This window comes from Meleagris gallopavo, chromosome 1 (assembly GCF_905368555.1).
Source record: "Meleagris gallopavo chromosome 1, MGAL_WU_HG_1.1, whole genome shotgun sequence".
In the NCBI taxonomy this organism is placed as follows: domain Eukaryota; kingdom Metazoa; phylum Chordata; class Aves; order Galliformes; family Phasianidae; genus Meleagris; species Meleagris gallopavo.
In genome coordinates, this window is record NC_139404.1 from 113,007,281 (window position 1) to 113,024,997 (window position 17,717).

General features: G+C 32.3%; 1 protein-coding gene across 15 annotated transcripts in view; it reads left to right on the forward strand.

Moving 5' to 3' along the window:
• The window catches only part of DMD (dystrophin), a 1,154,126-nt gene that overhangs the window by 548,814 nt on the left and 587,595 nt on the right, over positions 1 to 17,717 (forward strand). For all 15 annotated transcript variants that reach the window (XM_085210257.1, XM_085210277.1, XM_085210286.1 and 12 more), the window contains 5 exons: positions 1,145 to 1,267; positions 2,480 to 2,617; positions 4,395 to 4,547; positions 5,475 to 5,657; positions 16,374 to 16,568. In XM_085210257.1, coding sequence (XP_085066383.1) covers positions 1,145 to 1,267; positions 2,480 to 2,617; positions 4,395 to 4,547; positions 5,475 to 5,657; positions 16,374 to 16,568 — 792 coding nt within the window. The remainder of the gene's footprint in view (positions 1 to 1,144; positions 1,268 to 2,479; positions 2,618 to 4,394; positions 4,548 to 5,474; positions 5,658 to 16,373; positions 16,569 to 17,717) is intronic.

The window sequence follows — 17,717 nt, forward strand, 5'->3', positions numbered from 1 at the left end:
TCTCTAAACTGGAGAGATTTGCAGGCTGATCTGTTGGATAAGAAAGAATTGGCTGGATGGTCACAGCCAGGGGGTTATGATTAACAAATCTATGTCCAGGTGAAGACCAGTCACAAGTAGTGTCTCCCAGGGGTCACTCTTGGGACTGGTGCTCTTCAGCATACTTACCAATGACATAGACAGAGGGATCGAGTGTACTGTCAGCAAGTTTACTCATGACACTAATCTGAGTGGTGTAGTCAATATGACAGAAAGAAGGGACGTCATCCAGAGTGAACTGGACAAGATTGAAAACTGGGCCCACATGAACTGAATGAAGTTTAACACGGCCAAATGCAAAGTGTTACACTTGGATCAGTGCAATCCTTATACGTCTACAGACTCATCAAGAGCAGCCCTGTGGAGAAGGACATAAGGGTCGTGGTGGACAAAAAGCTGGACGTGATCTAGCAGTGTACTTTTTGTAGCCCAGATGGCCAACGGTATCCTGGGCTGCATCAAGAGAGGTGGCAGCAGGGAAAGAGAGTCCCTCTCTGCTTTGCCTTCTTTAGACTTCAGCTGGAGTGCTTTCTTAAAACAAGGTTTTGTTTACTTTTTTTTAGTATGTTACATAGTATCATTAAGTGGATATCTTATACTAAGTTTAACTGTTTTTTTTTTTTTTAAGATGGATACTATGTAATCAATCTGGTATTTTTTGCTGTTCTTTTTGACAGAACAATGGTTTCAAAACACTGAGACAAATTATCCTGAAATTGTTCTCAATTGGTTATTCATCTAAATGGATTGCTTGTTGCTATACTATTTCTGAGTATTATCTAAACTTAATTTTTTAGATGCTGTTTATCTGAGCCTATTCTTGTGCACAAATGTGAAAATATACATATATATATATTAATCTTAATTCGCCACAGAATTCTTATATTTCTTACATGAGAACTTACATGAGTATTCTTAAATACCAATGTTTATTTGTGTATGTGCGTAGTTGGAGTTGCATGGTGATAATTTTTTCATCTTATGGAAAATCTACTAATGTTTTAGTAATAGGAAGTGGAACAGATGCCTGTTCTTATTTATGCTTCTAATAAGACTATTAAATATGTAATTTAAATAAATTATATCTGTATTTTTCCTATTCTAGCCCTTCATTCCTTTGAAGGAATTGGAGCAATTTGACTTCGATATACAAAAATTGCTTGAACCACTGGAGGTTGAAATTCAGCAGGGGGTGAATCTGAAAGAGGAGGACTTCAATAAAGATATGGTAATTTGGTTGAAATGGAAGTTTGAGTGGAGTAGATAGAAAGATGAAAAAGTCCTGAGTGAAAATGAGAAACTACCTTATTTGTCTTAAGATCTTTAGATATGACTTGAACAAAATTTTACTGTGCTAATATATTATAAATTCAAAGGTTCCAAATTAGCATACACGTTCAGAAGACGTGTAAAGAAGGCATTCACTAAAGACAAATAACACACAGAGATTAGTTATTAACATATATGGTCATACCTTATATTGTGAATAATATGTGTGACTGTGATAAGTTTTATTACTTATGTTTCCTATTTGTTAATAGTAAAACAATATATGTGTATTAAAACAAAAACAAAATGTCACAAACAAAATACTGCTGTGAATTCTTCAATACAATTTTCAGAGGCATGACATGTCTTAGATAGCCAATCATCTTTAGGATCCTCACTTTGTGAATCCTCAGCAAGATCAGATATATATTTCTTTATTAGCAATATAAATAAATAATATTGTATTTCCTTTCAAGGTATTATTCAAAGATAGATCTTTCATATCAATGCTAAAATGAAATATTTTTTAATTTTTTTTTTTTAATGCAGGAAAAACATTAACAATTTGAGGTGGTATTTACTCAAGTGGTAAATAATAAGTGAATTAAGTTTTATTGGGTAATGTTCCAATGCTTGAGCATATTTTTTCTGTTTATATACATAGAATGTTTAATGTTGTTTCAAAAATGGTCTTGAAATCTGTAGGAATAGATTCACCTTATGTATCAAGAGTGCATAGTGATACCATTTTCAATGCTAGAATAGCTGTTTTATATTGTGATGATACTATTATGTGAAATACTTAGGAATCACATTGTCTCTAGCATACTGACAATTTCAATGACTGAAACTTTTGTAGAGTATTTCAGATACACTTTTCTGTTTTAAAGTTAGAAATATTTTATCCTTTTGCCTTTACCATTTTCATCCTCTTATCCTGGATGTTCTGTAAAGACTAGTATCAAACATCTGTAGCTTTTCATTTGCTGTTTTACTCGTACCTTTCAGGTGATATAGAAAGTAAGTGAAAGCTATTGTGTCTTCAGAACAGAACTGCAAGTAGCTTTTAGATCTTTAGCATAGGAAGTATAGGTTTATATGTCGAAAACTCCTAGTACTTAGGTAGTAGTTAAATTAAATGCCCATTTTACCTGTTATTATTTTAAATCAGAGTGAAGATGATGAGAGCACAGTGAAAGAATTGCTGCAAAGGGGCGACACGCTTCAGAAAAGAATCACAGATGAGAGACAACGGGAGGAAATAAAGATAAAACAGCAGCTGTTGCAGTCTAAACATAATGCTCTCAAGGTATAGGAGCTACCATTATAAGCACATACAAATAAAACAGATTTTTCTTCATTTCAGGGCAATGTTCTGTAAAGTTAAATGAATCCTCATTACTATTTAGAGATAAGTCATTTGAAACTATTCAACTGTAAGCATGTAATTGCTTGTACGCTTTTCTTGAGGCTTTGGAAAAGGCATATTATGCATTGTTTTGTCACAGTTTTGTTACAACCAGGTGATTGCCAATTGGACAGTAAACTCTTATTTGATTATATTACCTTTTTTAAATATGTTTTGCACTTTTTATGTTTCTCCACCAGAATTCCAGACCTTAGCTACAATACAGCCTCACAAACTTAGATTCTGCATGGTAGAACACTTCTGTTGTAATTAATAATTTGGTTTATACTTCACTAAAAAAAAATAGCATGCTGATCTCTTTCAGCAGGAAACATGACACTTCCCTCTTTAAAATACTGGTGGAGTAGCCTATAATCTATATCAGTATATCTATATCAGTATATCAGTGACCTAGCAGCTAAGAAGCTGAAAACCAAAGTCATACATCTAAATTCTCTGCTGAGAGACTTATTTGAGGATGTCAACTTCCTGGAGAAAAATAAAATGTGGAAAAGAATAATTTTGTAGTTGAAAGATCACCTTTGGTCACTTAAGAGGCATAGACTATGGCAGTTGTAGCTGAAATTTTTATCTTTCATCAGGAGGAATTTTTCTTGAAAATTTTTGTTTAGTTCTTCTTGACACTAGGAACACATTTTTACATGTGTTCACGCATGTTTACATTTAATTATTACTTATTTTTGAGCATCATCTTTTGTTTCCTATGGATTTCATTCTAATTTTTACAATTTAGCTGTGTGAATGCAGTAAAATAATAGCTGTTGTCATTTTGTTCACATTATGAAGTAACTTGAAATCTGCTAGGTTTGTCTTGGATTTTTTCAAGTTAAACAGAACTAATTCAAATTTTCTGTGGAGGAGAAGACTCTTCTTAGAGCTATACTATTGGCCAGATTTTTACTGGTTGTTTTCCTCTTGAGTTATTCAGTTGAGCATTCAACTTTGTCAAATAAAATTTTCAAGAAAGGTTGAAGCAAATTTGTTTACGTATTTTTTTATATAAATTATGTAAGTTTTTTCTAAAGTTGCTTCTTAGTAAGATGCTATTAGAGTGAAAGTATTTTCTGAACTCTTCATGAGTGAAGCTAAGCACTTAAGGTATATTTAATAATACTTTCAAGAAAGTTGTGTTTTTTAATGTCCTGTTCAATAGAAGTTTTAATGCTTTTATAACTCTGAGTCATAAACACATTTGGTATGTAATGGTCTATAATACATTTTTGCACTGAAATTATTTTCTTTTGAATAGCTACAAAATTCTCACATAGGCTAGAATTTCACAATTTATCACAAAACACAGGAAGCCCACTTACACCTAGCTACTAACTGGGCTGTGTTTCCTTCTATCCAGTAAGTATTCTAAGGAGAATTGTTTTATATTAAAAGTATTGATATTTTTGTAGGAGTCTTAACTTCTCTGAATATTGCTGACTGGCTCACCGGTTTATTCATGTACCTTTAGCATAAACATTTACCTGTCAAACTGATGAAAATACCCTGTGTTTAGATACTTCCACATTTGATTTAAATATCATCATTTAATTAAAAATAGCGGACCTGTGTACTTTTCCTTTTTTTTCCTTCAGTGTACACAAATGCCAATTCATATTTTATAAGTCTTTCATTCATATTCTAATCATATCTGCACTGTGAACAGGACTTGAGGTCTCAAAGAAGAAAAAAGGCTTTAGAGATTTCTCATCAATGGTATCAGTACAAGAGACAGGCTGATGACCTAATGACGTGGCTGGATGACATTGAGAAAAAGTTAGCCAGTCTACCAGACCACAAAGATGAGCAGAAGCTAAAGGTAATGTTTTTTTGGGATGGCAATGATAGATCATTTTGAGATATAAATTTATTTATTTAAAAGATGGAAATGAAATGAGTATTTCAATAGATGTAAAATATTATTATTTCAATAGATTATTTCTGATATATAATAAAACAAATGCTAACAATCTGTATTAAAATTGGTATTTCTTTGTTGTACTATCTCTTGTATTCTTTTGTTACAATAATTGTTACATAAATTATTTGAAAAACTTCAAATAAATTTTTTTGTCAATGTGGAGTGTGCAATGTATTAAGAAGCATCAAATGTTTTTTAGTAAAAATTGTAATTGATTTTATGTATCTTTGTTCCAGATGAACTAATGACTTACCGATATATGGATGACCTCTATCTCATGTTAGCACATTCATTTTCATCTGAACATTCATATGTCATTGTCAAAATCTGTAGATTTATTTACATATTGTCAAAGGTTTTCCTAGTTTTTTTTGCCTCGTCTTTCTTTGCTTCATTCTCTGTTGAGTTTCCCACAGAGTAAAACAGGAATTAAGCGCTGTATTGAAGATTCAGATAATATATTTGTAAACTGTCCAAACATTATTTGTCATGAATATGCTGACCCTTATCGATTAAAAAAATAATAATAATCTACAGCTGCCCATTACAATGTACTAGCAAGAATCAAAATGTGAAACCCGTTGGCCTTTGCTAACTAATTCTCAGTTTGTACTAGATTCTAAAATATCTACAGTCAATCTTCAAGAAGATTTCTTAATCTCAGTTATTTTTGTTGTGTTTGCCTCTAAGATAAGAAATAGCTGAACATTTTAACTGTAACAATAAAATTGAAATGGAAGTTCTGACAGAAATATTTTGCTAATTCTAAGTTGATTGATCTAGTTAGCTAACTGTCCTGGGCCCTGTATTGGTTTTGCTCACTAGGAGATTGGTGGAGAGTTGGAGAAGAAGAAGGAAGATCTGAATGCGGTGAACAGGCAGGCTGAACGCCTGTCTAAGGATGGGGCTGCAAAAGCAGTGGAGCCAACCCTGGTACAGCTCAGCAAGCGCTGGCAAGATTTTGAGAGCAAATTTGCTCAGTTTCGAAGACTCAACTATGCACAAATTGTGAGTTGTTATTGGCAAACCCATATGTTTGCAACTGCTACTGCTAATAGAATCCTACTAACACTGAGAGCATCAGGGTCAGTGTTAACTCTTCAGATATTAATAAGAAAAACCCTATTGTTTGCAAGTGGGAAAGTATTTATATTCTAATACAATAATTCTCTGTTTTGATCTTAAAATTGCCCTTCAGTTAAATCAGCCAATTAACGAAAACTCAGGAATGAAAAGCTCATGTTTATTTCTGTTGCTTCATTATTTTTCCATAACATTTGCCAGTTAAAAAATGTCAGTTTGCCATGCATGCATTTTGTTCAGTAAATGTGTATATCCAAAAAAGTGTTATTTTCAAACTACCCATTCCATGCCAATTTCAGTTGTTTTATTTGTCCATAATACATCTTTATACCTACTTTAGAAAGAGATTAAATGTTTTCTTCTTGCACTTTTATACATAGCCTCTTCTTCAAATGCTTGAAATCTCAAAGGAGTTTTTTGCAAGAAACTGTAATTTTAAATTGAACAAGAGGTGAAAATTGTTTTCTAAGCTAACTTAATGTCTTCTTATTTTGAAGGGTTTAATATAAAATATTATTATATTCTTAATGGTTTATAGATGCTGCAGTAACTGGATAAATAAACAGAAGTGAACTGTCATTATTCCAGGTTTATGATCAAAATAGTATTGCAGAAGTTAGCCATATTGATAGTTGTGAAATAACTGCTTTTGCACTCATACGGCAGTTTTTGGTTGTCATTCCTCTTACTGTGTTTATTGGCTTTTGAACTTCAGATTTTATGGGATTAAAGAGAAGATTGACACCTGTTTGTTGTTAGGAAATTGTTATATTCATTACATTGTGCTCTTCTGTAGTCTTAAAAATGGTAGTGGAAAAGGAAATACATTCTTTTAATGCACTAAGTTAATGTAATTAACCTGTTTTTATTTTGAACTCTCTGACTATTAAGTTACATAATGTATATATAAAAACAATAATTGGGATAGCTATGCTATTAATGGAAACAATCAGAGAATCATTAATTTTGGTTTGTATGTTATTAAATCTTGTTCCATCTGATTACTCTTTTCAGGTTACTATGGTTTATATTAAACTTAATGGACAGAGTCAGTTGCAAACCATTTATTTATATTGGCATGGAGCTAGAACAGGCTTCACTTTGTTTTGTAAATAAGGTTTTTTTAAAATGAATATATTTGTTCTTTTGATATGAAAGAAACAAGGATCTGCCATTTATATTAAACATACTCACCCAGTACCTACTATGATAGAGGGCAAGTATATCCATTATAAAATTTTACCAGCAAATCATATTTTTCTTTAAATTATGTAATGTAGACAGATTGGTATATGTGTTTTTGAATTGGTCAATTAAATATAGCCACTGACTTTTTAAACATGCAACCATTACATGTGCTCTTATTGTTAAAATAAATTATTTCTACAGTATATTTATATTTTTGTAATGGTTAAAAGTTTTAAATATTCTTCAATGTCTCAAGCAAATTTAGTTAATGAAATATACGTGTGCAGGTTAATTACGTTGTACTTTTCATTTCTCATGAAAAATACCATTCTCTACTGACAATGACCACTGTGGTATTTATGTGAAATGTGTTAGATGTTCTACAGAAGCTACTGAAGCTGACGAGAAGTATAATGTTTTCACAGTCACGTCAGAATGAGGAGGAGTACAAAACACCTCATTACTATTTTAGTTAGTATTTTAGTTTTCCCAAATCATTGAAACAAAGTTAATTTCCCAACTTCCTTTATTTCGTCATTGTTGTTCTTTCTTTTAATACAGCATAAGTTCCTACCTCACAGGGATGTTGTGAGGGGTTAGTTAATTGTTCAAGATTTGAGAATACAGAAGAAAAATGAAACTTGAACTATTCACTTGAACACATGCATATACCAGCAAAAAATGCTTTCTGTTACCCACCAACTGAATAAAAACATACAATAAAACTACAAAATTGAATTTATTTTTATAGCAAAAGAAGTAGAAAATTTCTGCATTTTTCATTTGCAATTAATGATGTATACAATTACAGACATATATGAGAGTTGAACATTATTGTTAAAAGGCAATGAGATTTTAACTGTACTGTATATCTTGCAATTCATTATGATTAATTGAATAAACATAGCAAGATGCTGCTGTGGCTTGATGACAGAATTGCATTTCTTACTTTATTAGAGCTGATATAATTCTGATATCAAAGTATGAAATCAGAATGATTATGTTCCCCCTTATTTACTTTTCCACAATTTGGGGGTGAGGGTGGGGTCGAGGGGGGGGGGGAGGGGGCGGTGAAGATCTGCCAAAAGGATGCATAAACATAAGAATCGAGTATCTTTGTCATGGTAGATTCTCATAAAGTTATGATTCTCCAAAGATGCTTAGTAGGTAGTATCCACCAACAATCTGAAAAATAAGTGTGTGTCACCAGTTCTGTCAATAAGTATGGTGTAGCTGAAAGCATAGGCTTAAAAAGGTGAAGCATAACTATTTTCCACTACACAAAAAGCCAAATGACCTTGGAAATTACCAGAGTTCATATTATCTTAAGAGTATTTTTAGGATAGGAGGAATACTTTTTCTTCAATTCAGTAACAGCTGTCAAAATTATATACCTACTTGTATATATACTGGCAAAGAAAGTAGACTTGCATAAATGATATGAGTAATTTTATTGGTGACATAAATAAAAATTCCATTGGAACTAATGATCATTTTACTTCTGATATATTTTGACTTGGATTTTTTTCTGTACTGGGAAAAATAATCAAGTTGATCAAAAGATTAACATCAGGAGAAAGTCCTTTTCGTACCACTTAAACCATGTGGTGAACAAGAGTGAATAAGGTAAATAACTGTGTAAAAATGCATTTTTTTCTACGAGGTAAGTGGTTTAGACAGAGTAGTTCAAAGCAATTAGCTGTGATATAAGTCAAATACCAGTATTCTTAGTACTTCCTATGGAAAAAAAAGTACCATAAGCCTCATTTTCAATATAAATTACCTTATTCTGTTAAAGATTCTATGAAGCATTCAGAAGTTCAAACTAATTGTCTCCTAATTGGGTACTTGTTCCAGGTGAGGGAGTATGTGATCAGCTTCTGGTACCTGATTAAGGACTGATCAAATTTATTTTACATCTGAAATTCAAGAGTTGGTTTAAATTCACCCTTCTAAGGACATCTTCCAGTTTTCAGTTAGTATTTCCCTATTGAGCTCCATTAATTTTGCTTAATGAAATCTAAACTTATTTTTACTGATAAATTACGTTTACCTACAAAAATATTTTCTAAAATGTAAAATCAAACAGTAACGGAAACAGAATGTGTCACTGCTAGATAAACACAAGTCTTGTGTTCTAATTATGTACCTGCTAATACTTTGATACTCTTTTGCTATCATTGTTTTAGATCATTATTTTCCATGGTTGTCAGAACCAGAAGCACTGGAATAAAATGAGTATTTCTCTTTTTTTTTTTTTTTTTTTTTAGTAAATAAACTAATAGTGGTTGCCAAAAGTTGAGATAAGCTAATTCATCTTTATTGTCATGAGGAGTAGGGGAGAGGATAAAATGGTGAAAGAAAAGGCATTAGGAAAGCAAAACAGGAAAATACTTACTGGACAAGAAGAGAACTGTGTAAAAATGGATTGGAATACAGAATCTGTTTAACCTGTGTGTGTTGAGTCTTTCAAGGACAGGACAGAAGTGATTCAGTGATACCATGTAACTTCTGTATTAACAGAGGCAGCTGTTTAACTGAGGCAGCTTTATACAGTACAGCCAAATGCAGACCTCTTTTGGCTGTGACTGTAGAGGAGTGAGAATGAATGAGAATCTTTGGGAAGAAAATCACAACTGAGTGTTTACATCAGCTTTTTAGCATCCATCAATCAGGAAATCTGTTAACATTACTATTAGAAAAATCATTCAGAATCATTTAATTCTATTTCAAATACTTCTAGTTTTATGTCTCTTCTAGGATTCTGGCAAGAAAGGCCAGGATAGGCACTGGATGTAGCTGAAGAGGAGCTGGTATTAAAGATGCATTTTAAAATGCACTTTGCCTTCTCTATTTCTAATAGATAGACTGATGTGATAATGTGATGTGAAAATTTAAGGGAAGGCCATTGATCCTTCTTCTGTAAGATGTGAAACCATCTTATACAGTACTTTAAGTTCTTCTACAGTGTGTTTTTCTTGTCTTTTATTTGCTTATTAATTCTGTTCAGTATTTTCATGGCAAATCCACAATATTTTATTAGAGCGAATTTTAAAACAAACTTCCTTTCAGATGACCGAACTTCACAGAAAACATTTTTTTCTACCTTTTTTTCATAATCTCTTATGGTCTTTAATGAAGCAATCTGAATTACATTCCCTAGTTTGAAAGTGAAGTTCAACACCTTTAACTTATTGCATGGGAATGAATAGCCTTGTTGCAAATAGGACTGTCTTAGGATGTTGTCTTAAATTATATGAAGTGGTTACTGTAATATAGTCTAAAACATGGCACAGGATTTCTTACTGTTCTCAGTATGGTAAGGGTAGTAACAAGACTAGCATCCTTTGGTTAAGGCAACCCGTGACAACCAATTTGTCTCTCCATTCAGTTTTATTTGGCCAAAACTTCATTATCCTGATATAGTATTTTCTTCCTAATAATTGCCTAGCTACTGGGGAAACAAACCAGCTAATTGCCATCTTAATTTCACTGATATATCATAATTTATCAACAGAGTAAATTATGTAAATAAATAGATACTAAATAAGTCATACTGTGATGTTAAATAAGAGGAAAGACCTGCTGCAGAGTGATCTGGCCCTAAGTGACAGTAGCTTTTGAAGACATGATCATCATCTTCTGTCAAGAATTAAGGATGACGTTTTCATTTAATTTTGTTGTTGTTTCATGGATACTTCTGAATATATTCACAAAGGTGCCCATAGAAGTGAATTTTTATATGTACAGTGTGATTGCTGAATAGCTATGTAGGTATATTTAGTTAGTGCTGGATTTACAGTAATTTCTTGCCTGCTATTTAAAAAAAATCAGAGCAACAAAATCAGCCTAAAAAACAAATCCTATCATTATTCTGCATGATCACATCTGTATAAATGTAGATTACCTTCGAAAGATGACACTGTTTGAGGTTTAAAACCTTGCTCTTTGGAGCTGTTAGCATTAAACAGTACAGTGATACTTCAGTGTAGGGTTTTTTGTTGTTTTTTTTTTTTGTTGTTATTTTCTAAATTACTTCAACAAACAGCTAACACATAGTTGGCTTAAATATCTTCAAAATTAATATTACAATTAAACAGTCAATTTCAAAATGAAGTAGTCAATTTAGATCTCAAGTGGATTGTATTTTAACATATCTGTGCTATATTTAACATCAGTTGTTTTCTTGGTGGTCAGTCAGTAGAGTAAGAGATTAAATTCACAGCAGCCCTAAGGCTTCATGCTGTGTGATCAGGGTGCTTCTGCCGTCTTAATAAATCACCCTCTAAGTGAGCTAATGTTGACCAAAGTCTTTTCATAGGAGGGATGCCATCCAACACAGCATACAGAAACTTAGTCTGTCACTGTGTGCTTCTCTATAACTTACACAGTTTTGAAATTCTATTTTGAGTTAAAAGAATTTGAAATTCATTCCATTCTTTAGGATAGTTACTGTTATGTTAGAGAGTTTGATTTTTTTTAATGCTGCTTTTAACAGGATGCACAGATGCTCACAATTGCATATCATGGTTACAAGGATATATGACTCTGTAAAAGAATTTAATCTTCTAGAGTGTAAATTAAATACTTCCTTAAGTATGTAATTTCCTTGATAATATATGCACTTTTGCAGCTGTGAAAAATATTACTAGGCAAATGCAAGAAATGGCTAACAGCTCTATGGCCATATTTAGACGATAGGTAAAGTATAAAAACTTTAAAACATCGTGTTTGCTGGAGGGTGAGACACATAACTCAATTCAAAATGTGTTTTCAAGGTAATCCCATAAAACATTCTAAATACGTATCTTCAATATCTATTTTAAAGCCAAAGATGTATATTATACAGTCTTCAGATTTATTTTCTTTCATTCCAAAATGTAATATGAATGCATAAGCATTTACTTGTTTACAGATTTCAATTAGTAAGATACTGACTTCTGTGGACAGAAGTATGCATGAAAGGGGTAGGGATTATAAAATTCTTTTACCATGACATGTAATTTTGCTTGTCAGTTTTGAACTACTGCAATTACTGGATTAAGATAATCCATCTTTTATCAGAAGTAATTAATATACATGCATAATTTATTTATAGTGAGATGTTTTCTAAGTCCTAACAGTTCAAATTAATTTATTAGGGGATAGTAATATTAGATTTTGTCTCTCTTCACGAGTAGTCATGTTACAGATATGACATAAGATACACAGTGCTCCATTTTCTTGTATATTCTAAAAGAGCTGGTTTATGTCATACAGAATAAAATGTATTTATAGTCTCATGTCCTAGTTCCATCACATTTGAAATTAATTTACTTAGTGAATGGATACTAATGAAAGTTTTCAGGATTAAAAATCAAAACCGGGACTGCACTCAGAATATGCTAGAATTTCCTGTTTGTGCTGGTCCTGAGTCTCTTCTTTGTGTACATGATAGGAGGTCTTTAGTAAAAAGCAGTGGGTAAGTTTTCAAATAGGCTACATCTGAGTTCAGCATGCAGCAATACATCAGCCTCCTCAGCCTGAAGCGAGTCCAGATCATGACATAGTTATCTAAGCCAAAATAAAATAAAACCCCTGCTAAGCGGCTGGACAAGGAAAAGGGATTGCAAAAACCATTTACCTCTTCATCCAGGGTATTTTACATCTCGTACGCTCTAAAGGCCTGAGGGGGTGTGGAATCCTAAGGATTCGCTGTAGCATCAGAATGCCTTGATGTAGTTTTCAAGTTATATATATTTGTGTCCTTAAAAAAAAAAAAAAAAAAAAAGGAAAAAAAAGGAAATTAAAAGAAGTTACAACTATGAATACCACCAATATAATTCAAGTTAAATGTTTGAAGTTAATCATTGTAACTTTTCTCTTTTTTTCATTTCAATGCATTCAATGCATTCAAAGAAAAGAAAAAAAAAAAAAAAGAAGAAATGGGGTAGAATAAAAATTTATCCAAGTCTTTGAGCCAAGCAACTGCACATATTTATCCAGTCCACCATATAAAGCATATCAGGCAGTGGCATGACTACCAGACTTTTGGGGAGATGTCTCACAACTGAAGGCTAACAAAAAACAGGGAAAGGGGTGTTTTTCTCAGCAGTTCATTCATTCATTCAAGACTTGAAGTCAGCAGTAAGAAGATTTCAAAGGAATTATTTTTGGTATGAACGTAGTATTTTTCAAAAATGAAATTATTATTTCATTTATTATATCACATTTCAATGTTGGAGTGTCAGTAAAGACTTGATTTGTGCTTATGTTGAAATTCCTTCCTCTGAGTTCATTTCACTGAGGAAGTCATTCTGAAGTAAAGGAAGCATTCATTTAAAGTCTAAGTCACTAAGTCAGATACAGTCATCAAAATACATATTTTATGTTTTCCAGTGTGCAGGCCTTTCTGGACAATAAGCATGAACAGAAAAATCACATGAGAAAATAATTGTTACAATCTTACTTAAAAATGTGATTCTTAAAAAAATAAGTATTTTTAATACATCTCAGTGCTAACAGATGCTTTTAAAGACCTTTTCTTTATGGAATTATAGAAGCATTTTATACATTTTTACTCCTGTGGTGATAATTCCCTTGTTTTTTGGTTTTGCTTCTTACAATGCTAGTATATTATTCAGTTTCACGTGTACATTTCTGGTAAAGATGCTTGCCCAGAAGGTAGGGAAGGACTGTGCCCATTGTATTTTCGTGATAATTCCAGCAAACTTTGGAAGAAACAAAACAAAATTATCTTTCTTTGCTGATTAAAGTGATCAATTTTGTGTATGCCTAATCTCCATTCCTTAGTGCAAGATGCCTTAAGCTCTTTTATCCTACTATCAACAAAGTCAAGATGGAATGAAAGAAATTCCTGCAGTGTCCTGAAAAACCCACTTCTGCAGTTTTAGCGCATTTCAGACTCATTTATTTATTCAGAAACTAATTCATTTGGATTCGTCCTCTTAAGAATAAAGTATGAAGTAATATTGCCAAATATGAGGACAGGTTCTGGTGGACTTCTTTAGCATTGTAATTCATCCATGTATTTATCTGGTTATAGTAACTTACAGTTTAACTTTTAATATAAATAAATAATTTAATATTATTAAGTATAATAAAACTGTGGCTCTATGCAGCTCACAAGAATTGATGGGCATTAAATATTACACATACTTTGAGGGATGAGTAAACCATATAGGTCATACCAAGTTCAGCCTTGTCTTCAAATTTTAGTAAATTTTGCCTGGAAGAGTACTCTTCTATCACTCATTTGTAGCAAATGGGTGGATATTTTGGCATTACTGTAACTAACTAGGCACAATAAGTGCCTAATAAGTGATCACACATCAAATTTCTATTTGATTTTTGTCTGAATTCAGGATTTTTTTTTTTTCAGAGTAAGAAGGCACAAATTCTATTTTATGTAAAAAGTTATGTATACTCTATATATACACAGTTATTAGACTAAACTCAGGTTAGAAAAGTAGAATAATAAAATGTCAGAATTTAATTATCTTGTATGTGTCATTTCACGTGTTCCTGTAACCTTATTTTGAGTGAATAAGCTCATACCCCTTACTTGAATATCAAAATCTGTCTTCTCTGTCAAATAGGGAAAAGCTGTTAAATTGTTTTTTTGTGAAGATGTAGTTCTTCATTGTATGTAGAAGAGTCTCAGCACAGTCTCGAGGAATGGAAATATATTGCTGCATGGCTCAGTGGCTTATTGAGGATCTCCCATTATCTAGTCAACACGGAGAGTTTTTTTTTTTGTGTTAGCTGGGGTAAACTGTTATTCTTGCAGAGCATGATTCGTGAAACATATGGAGAGGGGAGGGGACCAATTTTTTAAACAATTTATTTTATGTAATAAAAATTACAGTGGTGATATGATGGCAGTAAGTGTTTTCAGTGTTAGCAGATGTCCTGAGAAAGTCATTTTGTTAAAATAGTATAAGCAAAGCAATTGAATTTGCATAGGAAATGCAGCAGAATAATACAAATCTAGAGATAACTTTGTGAATTTTATTTGTAATATGCATACAGCTACTCAAATGTGTGTATGCGTATTTTAAGACTTTTTAAAGAAAACTAAATGGGAGAAATCATGAAAAGATGGATATGGAAAATAGATCAATTAAAATGAGACACCTTGCTGAGGTAGTGTGTTGGAAATAGTGTTTGGTTTTGTTTTCCGTTACTAATGATGCTGTTCTCTTCAGAACCACAGGTGCATTGTCATTCACAGACAGTGCTCCAAAATCCTTGATTATCTGTATTAGGACTGGAGCAACTAAGTAATGAGATTTTTGAATGTTAACCAACAATTGCTTGAAACATTTCTTTGAGGTCTTTAATAAGTAAAGTTTGTATTTTTGAGAAGGCAAGGACCAAGCTCAGTGAATTTGTGCTGCCACACTAGGAATCCTATGTGCTGTGATAAAATAAACAAATAGAAACCTATTCTTATCAAATAAGAGTTTATATATATATATATATTTATATTTATATTTATATTTATATTTATATATATATATTTCTAAATGACATACAGGTGAACATCTATTTGGAGTTTAGTTAAATGAAGCTTCAAGCACACTTTTTTTTTTTTTTATGGTCTACAAACACATCAAATCAGAAATATGGAGAATTAATGTGTTACCATTTTGTCACCTAATATGTCAATATCTTTCCAAAACTTACAGATCAACTCTGTTTTGTCACAGAATACACAGGGCTCTCTTGCAGTTGGTGTATGCATGTGCTTTCAGAATAGCATGTCTAGTTCATATTTGTCCAAAGTACCATCAATACACCTCTTTAGGAAAAAAAAAAATATATATATATATATATGTATGTGTATATATATATATATATATTTCTGAAGAAATGTATTGCTGGGAGTTCCTCTGTCAATTTTATCCATTAAAGATTCAAATAGTGAAATTCCAAATTATACTTCCAAGGTTGAAGAGAGAGATTTTAGGATGTTACTGTAAATACTGAGTTGACCTGGTTGTTTTATGTTGCATGTAAGCTAAGAAATTGAATCTGTAAGGCAAGTCATTATTTTATTTGACACCTTGAAATGTCAGTATTTTGGGCTTTGCATGCATGGAATTTCTATATAGAAGAACACATTCTTAGAGATTTAACAGTTTAAGATGAAATTGTTAGCACTAAAATCCCAGTAATATCATAATCTCAAAGTACTTTTGCATTTCTTATCTGCATTGGAAAAAGAGAAGAAAAGTTTGTATACTTCTCTATGGGTCAATTTTAGTATCTGCCATTTCAGTCAAATTAGGGGAATGCGAGTGATCTGTGTAAAATAACTCATATATTTCCTGCTTTTGGCCTTGTAAATAATTTTTAATTGGTTCTAGGTCATGAACTGGAAATTGCAAATTATACATTTGTGTAGAGGTGAGAAACTAAAGGAAACATTCTCTTGTATATCTGTACTAGCAAACAGTTCACGAAGATACAACTTTTGTGATGACTGAAAGTATGACTGTGGAAACCACTTATGTGCCTTCTACGTACCTGGCAGAGATCCTTCAGCTTCTGCAAGCCTTGTCTGAAGTAGAAGAACGCCTTAATTCTCCTGTTCTGCAGGCTAAGGACTGTGAGGATCTCTTGAAACAAGAAGAATGTCTCAAGGTAAGATGGAATGTTTTCTTTATAATATTATGTTTCTGTGATTTTGGGGCTGCTTTTTTATTGGCAGCCTGTGTTCACTCACACATTTTTGTAAGTACTCAACCCCTCTGTGATTTGTGCATATATGGATGTTTAGATATGAAGACACATTGCTCTGAAATGTAAGAGCACTGATGGTTTCGTATGTTTTTATCTGTTTCACCCAGATTAGTAAGAAAAGCAAAAGCATTAAGGTATCTGCACAGCTAAACCTGAGTGGAACAGTGGGAGAAAGGATGGAGAGAGGCAGTTCTGTATTTAAAATTGCAAAGTCATGGTTAAAGTTTGCTTTGTGTGTTTTTAGTTTGAATGAATTAGTAAGTACTTAAAGCCTGTCCACACATGATCTTGGACAGCTTTATTTTAGTGTGAGAGAATAAAAATAAAAATAAAAATAAAAAAATCAAGTAGCTGTTCCTTTGCATATTGGACTATGAAAGCTTTAAGTCTGATTGGAGATATATCCTACGCAACTGTTGTAGTTTACTATACAAAAAATGCTGTCCAGTAGGTAGCTAATACAGTTACGAGAAGTCTAATTCAGAACTGTTAATGTGGCTTTAAATATTATGTTTCTTTATTGCTTATAACAGTGAAATTTCTTGAAATTCGAGGATTTTTTCAATACTGAATAACTTAATAAGAGAACAAGATTGAAGTTGTAAGGCTAAGTAGGTGAATGAGTTATCTGCTTCTGCAGAATAGTGTTTGTGAGTAAACCCTTGTAAAAAATCTTGCTTAACTGCTGTATATAATACAGCAATTTCAAATTGCCATCAATGCGTAAAGACCACATTTGCATTATTTCTGTGATGAAAGAAAGTTTTTAACCAAAAGAAACTTGAGCCCAAAGAAGCTAAAATCTGTCTGCAGTCATTCAGATGAAATAAGCTTTGTGGGAGAATCGAAATAAGGGCTCTGGCAAGGATATCTGAAGTGCCCTCAAAGAGGCCATTTATAGTTCTTGCATAGATACCTTTATATACACACATACGGCATCTGTGTGTGTTTGTGTGTATATATGTGTATATATGTGCAGACATAGATATGCTTATTATCTCTTAAAAATTAATGTTTTACATTTCCTAGGGGTATAGTTTGTCCAGGGAA